At 40.2% G+C, this 20,950-nt stretch overlaps 2 protein-coding genes across 2 annotated transcripts; both read left to right on the forward strand.

The window, feature by feature from the left end:
• The first annotated feature begins 303 nt into the window (after nt 1-303).
• polr3d (polymerase (RNA) III (DNA directed) polypeptide D) lies at nt 304-5,557 on the forward strand. Its single transcript, XM_073465341.1, has 9 exons — nt 304-414; nt 2,110-2,274; nt 2,451-2,494; nt 2,570-2,724; nt 2,833-2,957; nt 3,031-3,190; nt 4,518-4,765; nt 4,849-5,001; nt 5,109-5,557. The coding sequence occupies exons 2-9, from the start codon at nt 2,116-2,118 to the stop codon at nt 5,223-5,225; spliced, it is 1,161 nt and encodes a 386-aa protein (XP_073321442.1). The 5' UTR covers nt 304-414; nt 2,110-2,115; the 3' UTR covers nt 5,226-5,557.
• Nucleotides 5,558-6,771: 1,214 nt separating this feature from the next.
• Nucleotides 6,772-20,728, forward strand: LOC140996789 (glycerol-3-phosphate acyltransferase 4). Its single transcript, XM_073467275.1, has 13 exons — nt 6,772-6,886; nt 7,657-8,306; nt 11,110-11,179; nt 11,273-11,573; nt 13,526-13,600; nt 13,741-13,830; nt 16,675-16,768; nt 16,957-17,072; nt 17,305-17,360; nt 17,467-17,552; nt 17,668-17,796; nt 18,070-18,149; nt 19,372-20,728. Exons 2-13 carry the CDS (start codon nt 8,139-8,141, stop codon nt 19,478-19,480), a joined length of 1,374 nt encoding a protein of 457 aa, XP_073323376.1. The 5' UTR covers nt 6,772-6,886; nt 7,657-8,138; the 3' UTR covers nt 19,481-20,728.
• The last annotated feature ends 222 nt before the right edge of the window (nt 20,729-20,950 follow it).

The following is a 20,950-nucleotide window of genomic DNA, read 5'->3' on the forward strand; positions in this document are numbered from 1 at the left end:
ATTCATCTCAGACTTGAATAATGTGTTATGTGACTTACCCTACCTTCTTTAGATTGTGTGTCAACTCTATACTGACTCAAGAAGATACAATATCTCATTATTTGTTGATTTACCGGTTGTTTTCTGTACATCTTATCATTGTTTTATTGTGAACTCGTAATTAATATACAAATAGTCCAGAAAACTAAGCCAAACGACGTGTAATTATAGTCACACCAGAGCTAAATGATGACTGCGGGTCTCTCTGCGCAGGCTTGATCGTCGTCAACACACCGGCTGGTGACAATGCGGAAGTGTCATGGCGCCGCCCGTCCTGCAGTGTCAGAAACAGCACTAGCACAAAACAACTTGTAATGACTCTTCTGTCACACGTTTGGGATCAATATCTAACCAGGACATCCGAGGAATCATAACGTGAGTGTGTGGAGGAGCAGCGTGTGTTGGGAGTTACACCTGGCAGCGACATACCTGTGTTCAATCCTCGTATTCGTGTTTTCATTTGGCCACGTGTTGCTGGATTTCTGCTGTGTTGTTGGCGAAAGAAATGTCTAAATGTTAGGAGCCATGGTCGCGATGTAAACGAGAGGTTTGACTTGGTCATTTGGCTTGTAGAGTTAAAATGGCTGCCAGTTGTTTGTGTTGTTTATGTCACTGAACTGAAAACATGCAGAGGCCCATCCTGTAGGGATCACTGATGCCTCCAGTTAAAAGAAGCCTGTTTGTCTTCTTCGTTTCATGCTCAGGCAAAAGTTATACTGACCTGACACATGTTTGAATAGTATAAGATCAAGTAGGCTACAGAAACAATGAAACAACAATAACACACATACATTAAATTACAGTCCTGTCTGGCATCCAAATGATGCCAGTGTGAATGATCAGTAACTGTATTTTTTCAAAGTTTCCATATAGAGCTGCAACATTTAATCAATTAGCTGTCAACTGTTACATAACTTGGCAACTATTCTCATGATCAGTTAATTGGTTTGAGTAATTTATCAAGACAAAAAGTCAAAATTCTCAGATTCCAGCTTCTTAAATGTGAATATTTTCTGGTTTATTTCCTCCCCTGTGACAGTAAACTGAACACATTTGCATGTGGACAAAACTACGCATTTAAGGAAATCCTCTTGGGCTTTGGAAAACACTGATCAACATTTTCCACCATTTTTTAACAGTTTATAGTCCAAAAAATAAATAATTGACAGATTAATCAACAATGACCATAATAGTTAGTCTCATTTTAATCTGCTCTGTGGTAATTAAAACCTGTGAGACAAAAGAAGGTATTCTGAATGATATTATACTTTATAAATGCTGTACAAAAATACATTTTTTAAAATATTTTTGTTTTCCTAAACAGTTTAATTTGGTTACTCAAGTATAGTACTCGCAAGTCATCATCATCTAGGCTTTACTGTTAAGATAAACTTCCATGCAGAGAAATTAAGCAACTGTTTTACAAAACTGTGACTGCATTAATGCATTACGAGTTAGTAGTTAACTTCAGTAGTTAATTGTCAATGTCATTCTGTTAGCTGCAGAGGAGCTGTGTTCTTTTCAGCACAAAAGAAGTCAGTATAAAGATCTGAAGATGTCATCAGTGGTGACTGATCATTGCTGATGTCAGAGATGTGGACGAGTCACTGTTTTGATCACTGGCAACTTGAAAACAAATGACTTGAGACTCGACTTGGACTTGGACGTTAGAGACTCGTTACTTGACTTGACCTAAGACATGATGACTCAAATGACTTGTCTGTGTCTATTTCATGTTTTCAGTTTAGTTTTTTAATTTTCTTTAGTGTGGCTATCAGTTTGCCGCTGTTTAAAAGTGATGGGATGGAAATTTTTGGATTATAATGTTATTTTTTTATTTGATTACATTTATTTTACTGAATATCAATAATGACAATTCAGTTTGTATTCACTATCATACTTTTTGGACAGGTTGAATAAACTCTCCAATAATATCACTATCAGAGAGGAATTAATTGCTAATTGCTCTTGTCCAATGAAAATGACAATATCTATAGAAAGACTACCTGCATTAGCGTTCATTTAAATAATCAGTCACAAGTCTTTATTCCTCTTGCTGAATGTCTCCAGGGTAGGATGGCAGATTCGGGCTCTGGTGACCCCAGTGGTCAACGCGCGCCGACCCCTGGAGGTAGCAATGCGGGACTGCTGACGGGCCGCCGTCCAACAGCCATCTCTCAGGGCCGTCTCCCCTCAATGCGATCTAGAGACCTCACCCTGGGAGGAGTGAAGAAGGTAATGTGTTGTGTCGCGTTGTTACAGAGAGTTGTAGAAAATGATCTTCTCAATAATTCCTCAGCCACAACACAAATGTGATCTGAAATATCTAGTCAGTGAATAGGGATATATGATCAGTTTTCTTTTGTAACTGTTCACATACTTAATCACTGTATTTGTCTTTTATTTTTTAGAAAACTTTCACACCCAACATTATCGGACGAAAAGTCAAAGAGGAGTAAGTTCATAATTGATGTTGAGAAAAAAACACAACATTTTTCTGACTCTTGACTAATAACTTCTGTCGTAACAGAGCGAAAGTTGACGGTGGGCACAGGAGAGAAAGGAAGGATGGAGAGCGAGGTCGTGGCCCGAGAGATCGAGGCAGGGGCCGGGGTCGCCCGGAGGTCATCCAGTCCCACTCTATTTTTGAACAGGGGCCTGCGGAGATGATGATGAAGAAGAGAGGTATTAGCTCAGCTGGATAACCACTCAATAACCACTCACTATAATTAATACTCCACACATGCATCATTGTGTCATCTTTCTTTAAGTGTGTCTCTGTATTGCACACAGGCGGTTATGAAAACGAGAGAGATGCTCCGAGCGTGGGACCTTCACCCATCATCAATATTAAGAAGGAGAAGAGAGAGACTGAGGAGGAGACCAAAGAGATCCTGCGCAATCTGGAGAGAGATAACGTAAGTCGTCTTAAATCAGTAGCTTTATTTTAGCATTTTCCATGAGTTTACCTTTCCTCTTGCTTTCTTTCAGTTCATAGACGATCCGTTCCTGAGGAGCGAGCAGAGGAGCTGCCCTGTCCAGCTCCCTCTCGCTGTGTCAGGATGGGGATTCAAGGAGGAGTTTAGTGCAGCTGCTGTTAAAATTGAAAAGGAAGAGGAGGATGCTGAACCCATGGACTCTGCTGTAGAAGGTAACTGCAGACTTTTGTTGTTTTCACTATACTTGTGTATCTGTCAACACTGAGTATGAATCAGATACCAGTGCGTTAAAAAAATATGCATATTATTGTTATTCTTTTAACAGCTGTATACTACTCACCCTGTATGGATGTGATATGATTGTTATTGTTGCATGGCCTGGCTCAGGTTAAACTCTTTGTAAAACATGAACACCCACAGACTTATTGCCACATAACTTGCTTTTATTATCTAGTTTGACCATCAGTCAACATATATATATATATATATATATATATATATATATATCTATATATATATATATGTATCACCAATTTTTTTCATTGTAAAATATTGCCAAATTGTTGACATCATGCCAGGTTTGAGTAATTTTACATTAAAGTGGCAACAGACAACTTCTCCCCCCAACGTTCCAAGTGGTAATATTGTTGGTGCTGCTGTTGCAAGACAACTAGACTGTTAATCTTACTTGTCCCTGGTGGCCGCGTGCCTGGTGGCAGACAAAATTGAATTGTGCTAGTGAGGTTTATAGGGAACCAATGTAAACTCTAATGGTTTCATTATTCTTTATCCATTATATTATGCAATCAACATTTACTTCATAATGAGCCACTGAAGCAGAAAACTTTATTGGCAGCAGTAGTTGCCAGTGGCAGCAGTGCAACTTGCTGTGTAGGCTGCTGTTTTAGAGCAGCGAAAAATAATTTATACATGGGAAAACGGGGGTTTTATTTGGTGAAACTTTTTTAAAAGGTTTTTTGCCACTTTTGACATATTTTCCCCTGTCACCCAACGGATACGCAAAGGACAAGTGTAAGTTTCCTGATATGTCCTTAAAGTCGCTGCGTTTATGGATATTGACTAGCATACAGGTGTACGAGTTGCTGCTGAGAAGGGCCAGGGTCCCATTTCGGGGCATTGGACCATTTTCACAGCGGACATTTTGACTTGTCAAGGCAGGAAAAGCTCCAGCAACACTTGTAGTGCATAGAATTAAAATAAAGTCTAATAATAAAGTTGTTCTATATACTACAAGTGTTGCTGGAACTTTTTGACCTCTTTAGATTTTTTTCCCTTCTCCGTGCACCTTTAGAAGTAAGCGAAGTTGTGCCAGAAACTACTGTGCTTCTACAGAGCTGGTATGCTGACTCACTGACATGACTTTTACTGGGACACTTAATGGGACGTGCGTACTCACTGATACCAGATCCAGCACTATGGGCTGTTTTTGAGACATCTGCGATACTGGTATCCTGAAAGCAGGAAATCCATGATAAGCATCTTGCTGCTCTCTTAAAATGCACATTATCTTCTTTCCAGTGAAAAAGGAGCCAGAGGAAACTGAAATCAAGAAGAGTGAAGCAACATTTAAGCCTCCTCCTCTCCCTGAGCCTGAAGTTCTTCCTGACCTGCTGCACAGATGGAGTCTGAGCAAAGGAGAGGAGCTGTTCTTTATGCAGCTGCCCGACTCGCTGCCCGGCCAGCCGCCTACTGTGGAGCACAAGCCGGTGAAAACAGAGGTGCAGTCAGAGGACGGACAGTCTCTGCTGCTGAAAACAGAAACTCAGGTAGATAAAGTTCTTGTCTTACATGTAAAATATATGACAATATAGAGGTTATGTGTTTAAATGTGATTTTCAATGTGAAACAGGAGCAGGAAGCTGAAGAGAACAACTGCAATCTGAAAGACCTGCGGGAGGGTCTCGTAGGAAAGATGCTGGTGAGGAAGTCTGGCCGAGTACAGCTCATACTGGGACAGGTGACACTTGATGTGTCTCTAGGAACAACATGCTCTTTCTTCCAGGTATGACAGTGTCCCTGCTCCTATCTGTGCTTGTCTCTGTTATATAATCTTATCTTACAGAATCAGAATTATAAACATTTCTGACGTGCCTTTCTCTTCTTTCTCAGGAGCTGGTCTCTATTGGTACAGAGGGAAGAACAGGCGACATGTCCGTGTTAGGGAACGTCAAACACAAAATGGTTTGCTCCCCAGACTTCGAGGCTCTACTGGAGAGCTGTTCTTGATGTTCATCAGAGCGGTGGAGACCTGAGCGTCCTCAAGTCTGACAGGTGGACGCACTTGTGGTGGGTCGTGATGTTTACCCTTACTATGGACTGTCCCTGGAACCTGGCGTGTTATACAAGAACGATGGCCGTGCAGACTTGCTGTAATGACATGTTGAAATACACTATCTATGAACATAAATTTATTTTCTTCTTGTGGAACAGGCATATTAATTAATTCAGGGTTCAAAGGTTGAATGCTGTGCCAAATTTAAGTACTGTTGAAATTACTTGACACGACTGTACATGGTTGTAAATGTGTGAATAAAAAAAAAGTTTTTGTTATTTCAGTATGCTGGAGTCAAATGCTTTAAATATTTTGTAACTTACCTCGAGGGCCTGTGCAGACGAGAGGAATCAGATTTCTGCCGCCTCCCAAATGCAGTGGAGATAAAAAGCCTTTTGTTTTTCAACCATTACATCTTAATAATTTAACAGTTACTAATGTTTTTTAATTCATTTGAATGAACTCATGGGCACAGATAAAGTGTTTTTTTTTAGATATGCAAATGCTATCAAATCTATTAAAATAAAAACAATACAGTACTGCTCGTTAAAATACGAAGTTATTTGTAATTTGAAAATACAAACTGATATCAAATTTTAGGCATAGTCTTTACACTGGTCTGCCTACACTAAATTGATGATCTCTGCTAACTTCCCACATCATAGATTTAAAGCGGCCAATAAAAATATCTTAAAAGTGGATTTCTGAAGACAATAGGACTGGCCGTTTAGTAGATACCCTTTACGAGTGTGATAAATATAAGTGCAGTCCAGTAGATCAGTTTTCGAAAATTTCCTTTACAAGTAACCAATGCAAACGAGACAAAACACAACAGTATGATACAGTACAAATCAGTAGACGAAAAAGACTGATTCAAAGACAAAGACTAAGTAGGCCACCTGTCGTAAAGTTTACCCCTGGGGATTAAAATGTGTCTTATTTGAGAATAACATGACATTAAATACTTAAATATGCCTCGAGTCATTGCTGTGATCATTTGCAAGTTGACTTGGCAGAAAATAACTGACTTGAGACTTAACTTGGAAGTACAGACTTGTGACTTGAATAACTTCATTTTATGTTTTCAGTTTAGTTTTATTTATTTATTTTTTATTTTTTTTAGTCTTGCTGTCAGTCCGTCAATGTTTAGATGTGATGGGGAGGGAATATTGAGCAGAAATGAAGAAATAAAGCCTTTATAAAGTGAACAGTTTTGTGTTTGTATTTATTTCACCGCAAAATTTTTTGTTTCAAAATGCAAATTACATAAACTCAAAAGTAATTTAAAAACAATAATTTAAAACATTTAATTGAAAGATCCATCTATCAAAATCTTTGCTCTATAGCGCCTCTAGTGGTCAAACGTTTTTACGGCTATAATTTAAAGTGTCGGTGTAGTGTCTCACTTTGACCACCAGGTGTCAGGGCACGACTGAGCGTTGCTACGTGGGTCCGGCTGAGGGCTGCTCGTTTTAATTACGTAGCAGCGTCGAGCCGCCCGCTGTCTGCCCATGTTGTCCGCCGGGTGGAGTTTGGCTACAGTCCGCAAGACAAAGACAAGTGACCGGCCAGAGAAACCCTACTGTACCGGCGCTGGAACACAACGTGACTGAAGGTAGGTTAACTCTCAAGTCTTTTGAACTAAATGCGTGGTAACGGTGTGCTCGGCGGACAGCTGGTATGATACTAAATCCACGGTACGAGTCCAGGCTGAGAACAAAAAGGTCGGCTCAGCATTTCATGTATCCCCCGGGACTGTAACGTTACTCCGGAGTGAGCTGAGCGAGAGGAGCTAGCTGCTCGAGCCGGAGCGCGGCAGAGACAACGTTTAGCACAACCGTTAGCTCGGAGGCCAAGAGCTAACTTCAGACTTTAAATCATCCGTGTGAGTACAGGAGTCTTCAGTCTCACGACCCGCCGCCAGCTCAGGTCGTGCTCCTAATCTATTGTCTCTGTGGTGGCTAAATTATCCTAGCAAGTGTTAGCCGCGGACTGTTTTTAATGATGCGCCTAGCTAACCCGGTGGGGTTTTTTACACGGCGGGATGGAGCCTCTCGTTAGCCGTCCTGCAGCATCATCACAGGGGATGAGGACAGAGGGCCTCTGACGTTATCTCTGCCCCGAGGCTGATAACAGCAATTTTGGCATGTAAACTTCACTGAAAATGGATACATGACCCATTATTCACCTTCCTCTTAGGACTGGGGACATCACTTTTCATGATAGAGAAAGGCTAGCATTAACTTTGTTTAAAGGTGTTTAATATCCATACAAAGGAGACTGCCACGAGGATACGTTTTCAGTGTTGCATGATTCATTACTCAGGTCATAGAGGACATATCGTGACATGTGTCACCCTAAACGTTTGTTTTTACATCTTTGCAGATCTGTGTGACACCGAGCTGCAGAGCCCCTGGATCTGCCCCAGACAAGAGAACCACCTGCTGTGCACAGTTGTTTTTGTTTCAGATTGTTTACATTTCTTCCACCAGCGGGACGCGTTGCACAAACAGCAGAGGACATCTGCAGCAAAGACCTGCCTGTGTTTCATCACCATTGCTTCGAAGACTTCCCTTTTCTTGGAATTGAATTCACATGAATTTCAGAGGCAGATTAATGCTGAAAGCAATGAAATTCCGTGACATTGCCCAAGAGGGCAACCTCAAGATGGCCACATGTATTTGTGTTGATTCCCTGATCAGTGTGAGGAGAAGCGCCAACCCCTAGTTATCTTCATGAAGGCCTTTTTCTGACGAAAGATAAGGGCCACTTGGGGCCAGGAGTTGGAGAGCCGTACCTCCACTGCCATTTGCTCTGCCCTCTGATTTCAACTATTTGATAGAGTTCAACGCCCTCCTGAAGTCAAGATGGAGCTTTTCTTCAACCCTTTTGACAATTTGGTGTGTATCCTCCTTGGCATCTCCTTCACCGTGTGGTTCACACTGCTGCTGGTCTTCATTATTGTGCCTGCCATCTTCGGGGTGTCTTTTGGCATCCGACGTCTCTACATGAAAACCTTGTTAAAGATCTTTGAGGTAAGAGTTTTAATTGCAATTTAAGGTGTTGTGTCAATCATAAATGATCACTTTTGGGTTGAAGCTGAGGATGTAGTGGAAACACAGCATACACACACAATTTAAAAGTAAGTTTGAAGGTGTGTTAATGTTCTTGCACAGATCCAACTTTAATTGCATGGCTCCTGCTCCTGCCAGACATCCTGTTTCTTTAGAAACTAGTTTGTCAAAGTTGTTGACCCGGTCCTCAAGGCCAGCCTATGTTTGATTTGTCTGTTGTGCCTTTTGTCTGCCCTTTAATCAGTACAAATAGTTGTGGCTTCTGCAAAGCAGTTAAACAATTATTCAAAGCTTCAGCTCTGGTGAAGTTAATTAAAATCTCTGACTTCTCATGCATATCTCAGGCCAATGGTTACCTGCAGGCTCTATGTTTGCCTTTAGCATCCAGCCAGCCAGCCATTGTATTATTCACTGGCTGATACAGATTAACATCACAGCCTCAGGTCTATTTCTCCCTTGTTATGTAACTGGAGAAAACGGTGGTACAGACCTTGTCAGTAGCTGTTGTCTGTGACGTGGCTCCAGCAGCCTGGAACATTATTTACTGATTTGTGGTTTTTACTTTCTAGAAATGAGTTTGAATCACAAGTGATGGCATTAATGCATCAGATTAATGTGCAATGAGGCTAGTTGTTTACCATTTAATGGTCTCCTCTCCTATGTGACTCCAGACACAGTTATCCAGTTTCTCTCTTTCTGCTGTCTTTGGTGTATCTTTATGACTAAAGCTGTCATCACTTTCCAGCATGTACCTCTGAGAGCAGAGCTTGTGCCAGAAATAAATGGACCAGCGGGAGATATGAGAGACGTTCTTAGCTCGTTATTCCAGTCACAACCATTAGATTCAGAGAAAAGGTCAAAGGACAGACTGTGCGAAGCTGAAGCAATGTTTTCTTGTTTGAACTATTTGCATACGTCTCATTGCTTGGTCTCAATTTCAGGCTTAAATTAAAAATGAGGATTGTCATTTGCCCTACCCACAATTGCATTTTGTTTTTGCAACAAGTTGCTCAAAGTGTTGTATTGAGTGTTGGCTCATCATTTTGACAAATGGTGATCAGATGATGTACGATTTCATCACATATCGCAATAGAAACACTCGATAAGTTGATCGTGGTGAATTTCCATTGTTGCAGTAATCGTGAATATCCTCACGAGTGACTTGAAACAGCTGTCTAGCTCAATAATGTACAGTCCTATATTGATTTCCTGCCCAGTCATTCCAAAATGCTAAACCTGTCACAATAGCTAAATGCTCCGTCTTCCCATTGTATCCCCCACAAAAAAAGTTGGATTGGATGTGCAGAATAATATGGATTCCAAACTAAAGAACGAGTTGCACACCATTTATTTACCCTTTTATTTATGCAGGTGGACCTCAGGATTACCTTCATTAAGAACTTTCACTAAAAAAGAAATTCTTTCCTATCTGTGATTTAAAAAAGATTATTTGTTTATGAAAGAAACGTAAAGTAATTCCAGTATGTTTGGTGTCATTTTAAGAGTTTTAAACATATTTTGATGATATCAGTATGATCACATGAATCGCAATTGTTTGGGCTTATCCTGATTACTTAAGTGAAATGAAAGTGTGCTGTCATCCCACACCTGTAATATTTCATAGGGGATAAATTAGTAAAAACTTCCTCTTTGACATGCAGCTCTGGAGCCACTTGCAAGCTTGTTTGCGCCTCCTCTCTCCACCCAAAGAATCATAACTGTCAAGCACAGCTGCATTTTAGTACACTGACTCAGTAAAACGACTTGTCAAGACACGATTTAAAGGTCTCTGTTGAGGGCAAAAGGAATGCTAAGTTAGCTAATACTATGTGTGCCAATTCTATATGAGTAAATATGACTAGACTAGATCAATCAAATGGACGTATCACAGCTCTGGGCTGAATATGGTCAATCCTCAAATAGTCTGTGCTTTAGAAAGTTATTAAAATGTTATGAAATGAAAATGTATTTCCAACTCGGCTGTCATGTATCCTGTGTAAAGACAAAACAGGTTTTAGTTTGCCCTAAGTTAGAAAAAATGTTTACCCTCAGATAATGTAAAGAAAGTAAAAGTATGACAGAGGTGTAAGTTTTTTCAGCATGACTTCTGCAGCCTTAAAGTGGAGGCACCATCACTCAACATTCTTGGAAGTATTTTCAAGGTGCTCCAGGCTAATTCCAGTTTTATCTGAGTAAATCTACTGTCAGCTGTCTGTTTTTATTCCCTATCACTGATTGATTCATACAAACCCAGGAGTTGTCATGAGTCTGGGACTTGTTGGAAAAGTGAAACCCATCCAGTACAATCATTTCCTGATCTGCTTGTCTTCCAGCTAGAACATTGTGTCCTTTTCCTGCCTCTCACTTGAAACAATCTGTTTTTTTCCCCCCATCTTAGCATGCAGAGAATGCACTCTCCATATGGAAGCAGGAGAAGTGCACATTATAGTGTTAGTTTTTTGGATGAAGCCATTAATGTTAACTTCTGAGAATTTAGAATCTTGTCTCCTCAAATTTGTTAAATTTGCACCCAGACAGTTTACAACATTAACAACCTCACTCCGACCAGAGAGATTAACAGTTGAAAACTTAGAAGTAAGCAGCTGTGAGTCTGATCACAATGAACTTGAATGTTCAAATTGAGCTACACAATGAACAGCTGTTTTACATTAATACATCTATGTTATTGTTTGATCTGTGAATGAAGAGACATGTATTTTGTGTCACTCTTGTATTTTTATATATCTTTGCTCTTTCTTTGTAGTGGGCCACACTTAGGATAGAGAGAGGAGCCAAAGAGAAGAATCACCATTTGTACAAACCCTACTCTAATGGTAAGATTTGTCTTTTTGTGCATGCGTGCATGTTCTCAAGGTGTATTTGTTGCAGAGGTGTTGCTGACATTCTGTTTGTCTGGGCCACTCTAGCTATCATTGCCAAGGAGCCCACCTCGTTGGAGGAGGAGATCAAGGAGATCCGGCGGAGCGGCAGCAACAGAGACCTGGACTCAGCCTCTGAGTTTGAGATGTCCGACATCTTCTATTTTGCTCGGCGAGGAGTGGAGAGCATCATGGACGATGAGGTGACCAAGAGGTTCTCTGCTGAGGAGTTGGAGTCCTGGAATCTGCTGACTCGCAGCAACAACAACTTCCACTACATCAGCCTGAGGCTGACCGTCCTATGGGGGCTAGGCCTGCTGATCCGCTATGGCTTCCTGCTGCCTCTCAGGTATTAGCTGTAACTCAAACAGAGAGCCTGTTTGATATTAGAAGGGTACCCTGTTCGACACAAGTATTAAGGAAAACTGAACACATTGAATCAGGTCCTGGAATGGAAATGTATCCCTTCCTGTATAAATAACCACCACAATGCATAATAGCTAAATTTGGCTTTGACATCGACACTTGTTCTCGTATTACAATGTCAGTAATTCAAAGCACTTATCAGTAAAACACAGCTCTTGGGTTCTGCAGCAGCAGGAAATGTGTGTCCTCCGTATCAGTCTGTTTTTATTTTGCCTTTAACTAAATTTAACTTTTGGATTTGAATAACACACTTCAACAGTATGTGTGTCTGATACAAAGTCTCAGTGATAAAACCCCTGCTTTTTATTAATTTAAAAAATATTTTTGTATTTATTGACTTCATTTTGGTTTGTTTTATTACCCAGTGTTACAATGTGTTCACACTGGTCAGTATCTTTGTCTCCATCAAATACAAATCAGCCTCTGAGGCGGTGTGACTCTCTTTGAGTAGTCACAGCTGAAGTAAAAATCTGCCAACTGTACATGGTGGGTAGTCCAGGATGCCTGGGCGTTTGGAGGATTATCACCAAAAAGACAAAGCCAGACCAGCAACAGAGCTATTACCTGTGCACGGTTACAGAGGCAGTATGCATATACACAGGCAACATGTTCACATTTATAGCCAATATACTCTCTAACCCACCTAATGTGAATGTTTTTGAAGAAAATGGAAGGACCTCAGCTCACAGGTTCAAGTTCAAATCCAGAGCCTTTTTGCTGGGATGGGACACTGCTACCCAATGAGCCACGCATTATCTGAAATCACAGGCTTAAATTTTCCTTAACGGAAGGCTCAAAAATGTTGTGCGTTTCCTCGGTACATGATTGAAAATGTAACTGTTCATTTCCCCCCAAAACTGTATAGGTCAACTGCTTTAAAATTTCATATTTTTCAGTGACTAAATTAGCCCTTTAAATTTTTATTTGCCACATTTGGTAATAACGTGTGCCTGACGCACTCCTATTTCTGCTGGCCTGATCTATGTTTAATTATTCTTAGTGTGGTCACTATTAAAGCTCACGATAAACGAAATATAAATAAAAATGAAAAACGTTAGTTGCAGCACTAGTCATAAGATAAATGTTGTGGTGAACTGACACTGGGAAGTTCTGATGTTATATTAATTTTGTGAGGAGACAGCGTGCAGCCTTGTTAAAGAATATGAAAATTCATGGATTGTGGCTTACTGTATGTGGTTTAAAACTAACTTTAAACGCTGGCACATGCGGGGAGTTAAAGAGGGAGATCCTCGTTCAGGGTCAGCTTAGAGAGGCACAGGGACAGTGACTCAGTACTAAGCCTGCCTGGCTCATTTCCAGCTGCCAGTGGGGAGACGAATCAGGCCACCGCCACACAGACAGACATCATTCTAGTTTCCCACCCAGCTAATGGATTCTCTCATTCAGTGCTTGTCCAGTTGAATAGTGTCCAGAGTCCAGTTAGTCACCCACGAGCATGGAATCTTCACCTCTCTAATGTTGGAATAATCCTCGCACAATTTAATCAGCACCTTCTCCAACCCTGGATGATTGGTTCATCCAGATTAAGTCCACCTGTTGGCCATTGCCTGATTTGCCCTCATGCAGGTTCTGGAGTCTATTATCAGTGACAGCAGGAAATAGAGAGGAGGTGATACTTTGAATTAATAACAAGAACCTTGCTCCTCTGGATAGCATTACGTATGGCCTTTACATGTTATCTGAGTGGTTACTCTGTCAAGTGAAAGCTTGTAGCACAGACAGGCTGAGGTTCATGTTCTTGCATTTAAATGTCAGAAGAAAGACTAATTATTTTTAAATTTGTTGAACCTAAACATGAAATCCTTCCTTTCTGTATAGGATTATGTGTAACCTGCCTGTCTGTCTCTCCACCAGGGTAACTCTTGCCTTTACTGGTGTAGGCCTCCTTGTGTTCCTCACCTGTCTTGTTGGGCTACTGCCGAATGGAAGGTGAGAATGATGGTCAAGCGGGTCTGTTTTTTCATTCCTCAAAAGTATTCGCTCAGATCCCTGGATGTGATATGTGATCCTCTTACTTTGTTGTCTTGACACACAAAGTAAATCATGCTGTTGTATGCTTCTTCTTGCAGGCTGAAAAACTTCCTGAGTGAAAAGGTCCATTTGATGTGCTACAGAATATGTGTCAGAGCTCTGACTGCCATTATAACCTACCATGACAGGTAAAGGAACTACGCAGTAAATGTCATTGTTATTGACTCTTCATACATAGAACGGTAGACTTTTTCACACAGCAACAGACTTCCTGTTTACAGTCCCTATCAGACAAGGACAGGATGTGTAAAAGGGAAGACACAGCATATGTGTGTTAGTTCAGGTTCTGAAAGACTTATTTAGTCAAATGAAAATGACTTCTGGTAATAATGTCAACAGAAGTAATTGAAGCAAAACAATAATCCATAAGAGACCCATTGCAGCCAGGCTGGTTTCCTCAAACCACATGCACTGGCAGTCAGCCACAAACACTGTGAGATTACACACAGTGCTGTTCATAGCAGCAAGAATAGTCATTTTGAAGCCATGGAGGTGACAGTATACCAGCCATATTAAGAAAACATTATTGTAAACCCTGTATATTCTTTAATGAAAGCATAATAAATGCACTCATATTTGGTTAGAACTTGCAAACTTTTTTTTTTTGGTTCTGTTAATCTGTATCATAAAGGTTAGCATGATAGGTGCTGCTGCTGGTTGATTACTTCTCTATTTGCTCCCCCCAGGACTTCCATGCAGTTTCTCAACTTGTCAATTTCTCAATTTCTTTTCTCTTGCATACTGTGCCTTAAGTTCTCACAGAAAATATTAATAGATATGTAATATATTTTTTCCTTTTATATTAAGTTATCGCATGTAGCCACACCACTAGCACTTGGTTTAAAGTCTGTACCTTAAAATTCGGTTCAAAAAGTGTAGCAGTGCTGCTGTTGATTATTGACATCAATAGTACCTTTTTTCCCCACTGGTCAAAAATCCCACTTAAATCCGCTAAAATCAGGCTTTTGTTTGCAATGGGAATGTGTACACTCAGCATTTACACCCGGGTCAATTGACTCTGCAGAAGACATGGGTTTTTCATCAGCTTGGCTTTGATCTAAATGTAATACCCAGTTGAACACGCTAAATTGTGCCACGCGAAGTGATGCCGCGTTAGCAACATCCGCTGGTGGCGTTCTTAAAAAAAGGAAGGAATTTGGAATGTGGTCTATTGTTGTTTTCTCTTCTGTTACAACTGTTTCCGGTGCATTCGTGCTGTGAAATGTGACATCATTGACGTCCATCGTAACGCTTCAGATAAAACAGACGGGCTGCCTTGCCAGTGGGAATGGGGTCAATAGGCGATTTCTAGCGGGTTGACCCGCATTTTAAAAAAACCTGCGTAGACTCTTTTTATTTGGGCAGAACTCTGCACTGATGCTCACATTTGACAAGCAAACATATTTTCCTTTATTTGCTAATGTTTATCTGTTATTGTGTCTCTGTATTGGCCCAAAAAAACAACATCCACCAATCCCTACAAATGGTATCTTACGAATTTGATATTATAAAGTATTACATTTTACATAAGGCCACAAACATTTCATGAGGAACCATGTTACAACTGATAGCTTTTTAAATGTCATGACATTAAGCAGAAGATAAGAACAGTTAATCTTTTTAATTTAAAGTTATCATAAATTTGAAACCAGGGTCATATTAAATAATAGAAAACAAACTAAGCCGCTCAAATGCTGCTCTTCTAGCTCACATCGTCCCATTGTTCTTCTTTCTCAAACATGATCCACCGCAGATCTCTTCCCATGACAGGCCTGTGTGAGATTATATAATGTCAGATGAGTTATCCTTAGAGAACAGAAACCAAGGTGTGTTTGCAGTTGAAATGTGAGAACCCAGAGTGTGAGTATGAAAGTGAGGTGCCTGTGGCCTTGACTGTACATTCATATTCATTGCAGCTGACATATGAGCCCAGGTGAAGCACAAAGCCCTAGTCAGTAGTGCTTTCTCATACACAAAGCCAAGGCACATTCAGTCAAGCTGCAGCCACTTTTTAAAACACAAAGCCCAATGCTGTCTTGCAAGCACAAGTTTCATGTTCCTGAATGGATCCAAAATTGTGCTGTAGTATTATGGTCCAAGTGGATGTTGGTAGTGAGGAATATATGGTAGAGTAAGAATGTAAGAGGAACATAACAACTATTGACAGCTTTTATTGAGACGATGCCACATGCAACAGGATGTAGAGGAGGAAGTTGGTGCATTTATCTACTGGTATTTGCCCATCAGTTAGAATCTGTAATACAGCTGGAGTTGTTTCTGGTTAGCTGTAGTGCAGGTGTGACTTAATTTGAAATTGACGTATGAGAAGCCATGTGAGTGTGAGATCAACGGACATTGTTTGTGAGACTGCCCTCATTATGTGGATGGAAGTGTGTTTGATTAATTATCAACCCATATCTTTAGGCGCTAGCCAAAAAAGAAGTAGTTTCTTATAAGAACATGATTTTGCATGAACATCAAGATTTTACTTCCCGTTACTTTGTGAAGTTAGAGAAGTAAGTTTTAATAAAGGCGCATTTGTATCTTTTAATTCATTAGGGAAAAAACACATTGATACAGATGAAGTACTCACAGTTGAGGCAAAGATCTGTATAAATTCTTATGTCTAAATGTCTGCCATCGAGGACTAGCTGTTATAACATGTTTTCCTCTCTAGTCTGGGGCTAAAAATACACAAGTGACACAGGAAGTGTTGCTCTCTCTCTCTCTATTTAAAATTGTAACTCTATCTTTGGAATGTATGTTCAAGTCCTGCATGCTCCCGGGGTCAAACCTTTAACAGATCCCTATGGGTTGCTTTGTTTCTTCCAAGAAGTCTTGTCGGATTGGGCACTAAATGTGTATTTTGACACTTGCTGCTACCACACTCAACATTGTTTCAGCTAATAAATCCTCTGGGAAGTGCCTTCATGATATTAACACCCTTACCCTTCCTGTCTCCTCTTTTCCAGTGAGAATAAACCCAAAAATGGAGGAATCTGCGTTGCCAACCACACCTCACCCATTGATGTCATCATCTTGGCCAGTGACGGCTGCTATGCTATGGTAACTATACTGATGCCTACCAGGAAGCAACAAAATAGTAGACACTGATCACTCTTTCCCCTGGCAGCTACTTCAATTCAATTCAAAAAACTTTATTTGTCCCCGGGGGGCAATTCCTACTTGTTTGTTGGGATGACTTTTGTCCCTGAAAAAGATTTGTATCTATTTTAATGTTTGTGTTGTGTCAGGTTGGCCAAATTCATGGTGGCTTGATGGGAGTCATTCAGAGATCCATGGTCAAGGCCTGCCCACATGTGTGGTTCGAACGCTCAGAAGTCAAAGACAGACATCTAGTGGCCAAAAGGTAGTATTACAACCTTTGTTTTTATTGAATTTTTACTATTGTAGTTTTTTCCCTCAGTCTATTTGGGGGGAACATCAGTTCAAGCCATTGCAAAGAACATTTTTATATTGAAATTGAGTGTCTGCTAACTTTTGTTTGTGGAACTTGGAAGAAATGTAGTTGGTGTTTCTAAATACTAATTTTATATGTTCAAGAATCTAATAATGAGATTTTAATACTTCTTGTTTTGCAGATTGAGTGACCATGTAGAAGATAAATCAAAACTGCCTATTCTTATTTTTCCAGAAGGTGAGTTTGTTTAATGATTTGGTACAGAAATGAAAGACTTCATAATCACATTAAAGTCATCTCGATTTTTCAAAGCCCTCAATTTATTTTTTCTCTAAATCTCCAGGTACCTGCATTAACAACACGTCAGTTATGATGTTTAAGAAGGGCAGTTTTGATATTGGTGCCACAGTCTACCCTGTGGCCATCAAGGTGAGAGTGATACTGTGTTACCTTTACCTGCTACATGTTATTTCACTTTTTATCAACAGTTAGTTTGAAATAATGCTGGTTTGACTGTTCATTGTGGTGTGTTTGATCCTCACAGTATGATCCCCGATTTGGAGACGCCTTCTGGAATAGCAGTAAGTTTGGAATGGTCAACTACCTGTTGCGAATGATGAGCAGCTGGGCCATCGTCTGCAGCGTGTGGTACCTTCCCCCCATGTCTAGAGAGGTGAGACTCCATGGTCTTCTGTGATGAATGAATCAACCAACATATTAGCAGAACAACTAATTGTTTTGTTGCGTTCAACACTTACAATTCGACTCATATTTGTTCAGCTGAACCCTTCGTTCACAACATACCATGTGATATGCATTGCGATCCATATTTAAATAAAGTTTTTATAGTTGATAATAGCTATACATAGGTATGTCAATAGCTGTGTTAATTATTTGTTGTGATTGCTTGTTTGCCTGTTATCTTCATGTCAATCTTCTCCAACAGGAGGGTGAGGATGCTGTACAGTTTGCCAACCGTGTAAAGGCAGCCATAGCCAGGCAAGGTGGACTTGTCGACCTCTTGTGGTAAGATAAAACCCATTCAGCTCAATGTTTCTACCGCTTTCACATACAAACCCTGTGACTGACTTTGGATAATGAACATGCTTAAACACATGGCCGTCATACCAGACTGCAGTTATGAGACATTTTGACATGGCATCGCAGGAAAAGCAAAGGTGTAATCATTAACATTAATAATGAAAATCTGCATCTTCACCTTGTGTTTTCACAAGCCGACAAAGTGCAGGTGGGTGATACGGTCACCCAGCTCACCTTGCTTTGTTTTGATTGGTCCAGTGTCTGCTGGTTTTCCTTCTACAGATATGTACTTTACGATATTTATGAACAGGATGGGTCACATTAAGGCTTACACCCTTTTTTGTGGCTTTGTGTGTGTCACTAGACACACAGGATGTCTCCTGGCTGACACCTCATGAAATAAAATAAACAGTTGTACACAAAAACCATCACAGCATGGAGTTCAACTTTGCTGAACTGGTTCTGGCCCTGGTATCTTGTATGCTCACTCACTGCAGTGGCTTATTGGGCCTATTAATACAGCAGAGCCATCGTTAATGTTTTCGCTTCCACCTGTGCTTTTCCTGTTATGACAAGTTTAAAATCCTGGCCATGAAAAAGGTCAGTCTGTTGTTGTCACTGTTCTTACAGACTCCCCTACACATTGCTGCCAAATGCTAGAAATATGCCAGATTTGTTTACTATACAGAGACAAAAATGGTCACTGCAGCTGTTAGTGTTTCCACAGTGTTGTCATTTAATATAATTCCTTTTCTTTAGTTAATGCAACAACCATAACTTTGCAGTCATTTTTAAATATTCTGAGCTTTATGAAGTGCTAAACATAAACAGTCACAGCAAATATCTTCTATATGTTGATAACCACATACTATAGAAATTTCTGCCTAATATTGTAATATGTTGTCCACATCTTTGACATATGTGGTTAATGAAAATGTTAAAAGCAGCTTACAGAACAATAACATTTTTTTACAGTTGACATTTTGACTTGTCAATCACAGGTGTATCTAATAAGATTTATTATGCCTGCAATTACACTTCCATAGTGTGCTATTGTGCATGTTGACGTATTGACACCTACTGTAAATCAATCAGCACCAGCATTTACCATTACTGCAGAGACTGTACACGTGTATGATGTTAATTAGTCGAAAATAAGGCAGACAGCTATTCTTTTCTGATCACTAATTTGAAACTCTTTGTTTAGGGATGGAGGATTGAAGCGTGGAAAGGTTAAAGATACCTTTAAAGAAGAGCAGCAGAAGCTGTACAGTAAAATGCTGGTGGGAACCCAAGAGGACCGCAGTCGCTCCTGAAGGACTTTTGTGGAGGTGAACTGGCTCAGAAACCCACTTGGGCACCTCTGACTGAATAGGCAGTCAGCAGGGCTCACATCCTCTCTATTGGAGCTCCCGGACTGGAAAATTCCCTCTCTGATGTCAACAGCACTCCATTTGGCTTCCTCGGTCACTGCCTCAGCTTGGCATGTTCAGTTTGCGTCGCTGTTACGGGTCATTCTGAGTCTGCTCCCCTTTGTTGGAAAAGCTCGACTGAAGTGCACAGTACAGGAGCACTGTCTTCCTTGGTGGCAGTCTTTTGAGGGAAAACTTGTATTATTATCTATCATTGAGTTCCTGTCTTTGTTTGATAGTTTCAACTTTTTAATTTGGATTTTACTGTCATGTTTTTTTCACACTGTGTTAAAGTTACAGACCTGATTATACCTGGGATGTAGAAGAGTTAATGTAGATAAAACCTTGTTCTTAAGCTAAACCTGTGACTGAGTTGGGGTTTTGCATGACTGGCTCCTGCCCATAATTTAGGGCACAATGCCAGATTTTGTTACATTTCAGATATTTTTATGGGCTTTTTTCCAAGAGAAAAAAAAATGTATTTTATGCTTTGTGTTTTACATTAAGACTTGTATCAACACATGCGGTCACTATAGGAGATGCAATGCAGGTGAGCTCTTGATATGTGGTCTGTTTCTGTGTTATTTCCATGGAATGTGTAAAACCTCATATTATGAAGTGGAAAGTGCACCCACAGTTACTCTGATGGAGGCAGATACTCCTGTTTCAGCTACTAATGCAGCATGACAGGAGTAAAAGGATTTAACAAAGGATTTAACAGTCCATTAAGAATTAACTTGGGTTTTGCTTTTAGCATTGTCCCATAAGGCCTATGGTGCATTTAGTGACGTAGGATAATGACCATTACAATTGGTCAGAATGACAATTAGCTGATACACATCCATACTAATACACTTCCTAACGGGCATCATGTTTTCATTGGCTTCCTGCTTGTGCAGTGACCATTCTGCCTAATTTATTTTAAGTGAAATCTTAAAGCTATTGTCTTTATTTCCCCCTCATCAGCGATCTTTTCTCCGACTTGGCAGCCACAGAGTGCAGCTGTAGCTTGGACTCCCATTTAGGCGAGAGTTGAGGAACATGGTGGACAGCCTTCAGGGCTTGCTCCCTCTAGTTTGCTGTTATCAGGGATCATCATTTAGAAAGTGTCAAATCTGTTCATCAAAATAAATGTTCAAGAATGTGACTCTACCTTTGACTCCAAGGTTTTTATTTGTGCTTTTCACACTGTGGATCACATTTGTTTTCCTTTGATGCATAAATGGGTTATGAACTTGTTCTTATAGAGGCATAAGAAACTAAAAGCCTCATAACATGGCTGCAGATGAATGTGGAGATTTAAGTACACATTTGAGATTCCAGAGTAACTTGAGAGTATTTGAGGAAAGTTTCTGTATTCAGTAGGGTCTCACA

Source organism: Pagrus major, chromosome 5 (assembly GCF_040436345.1).
Source record: "Pagrus major chromosome 5, Pma_NU_1.0".
NCBI lineage: Eukaryota > Metazoa > Chordata > Actinopteri > Spariformes > Sparidae > Pagrus > Pagrus major.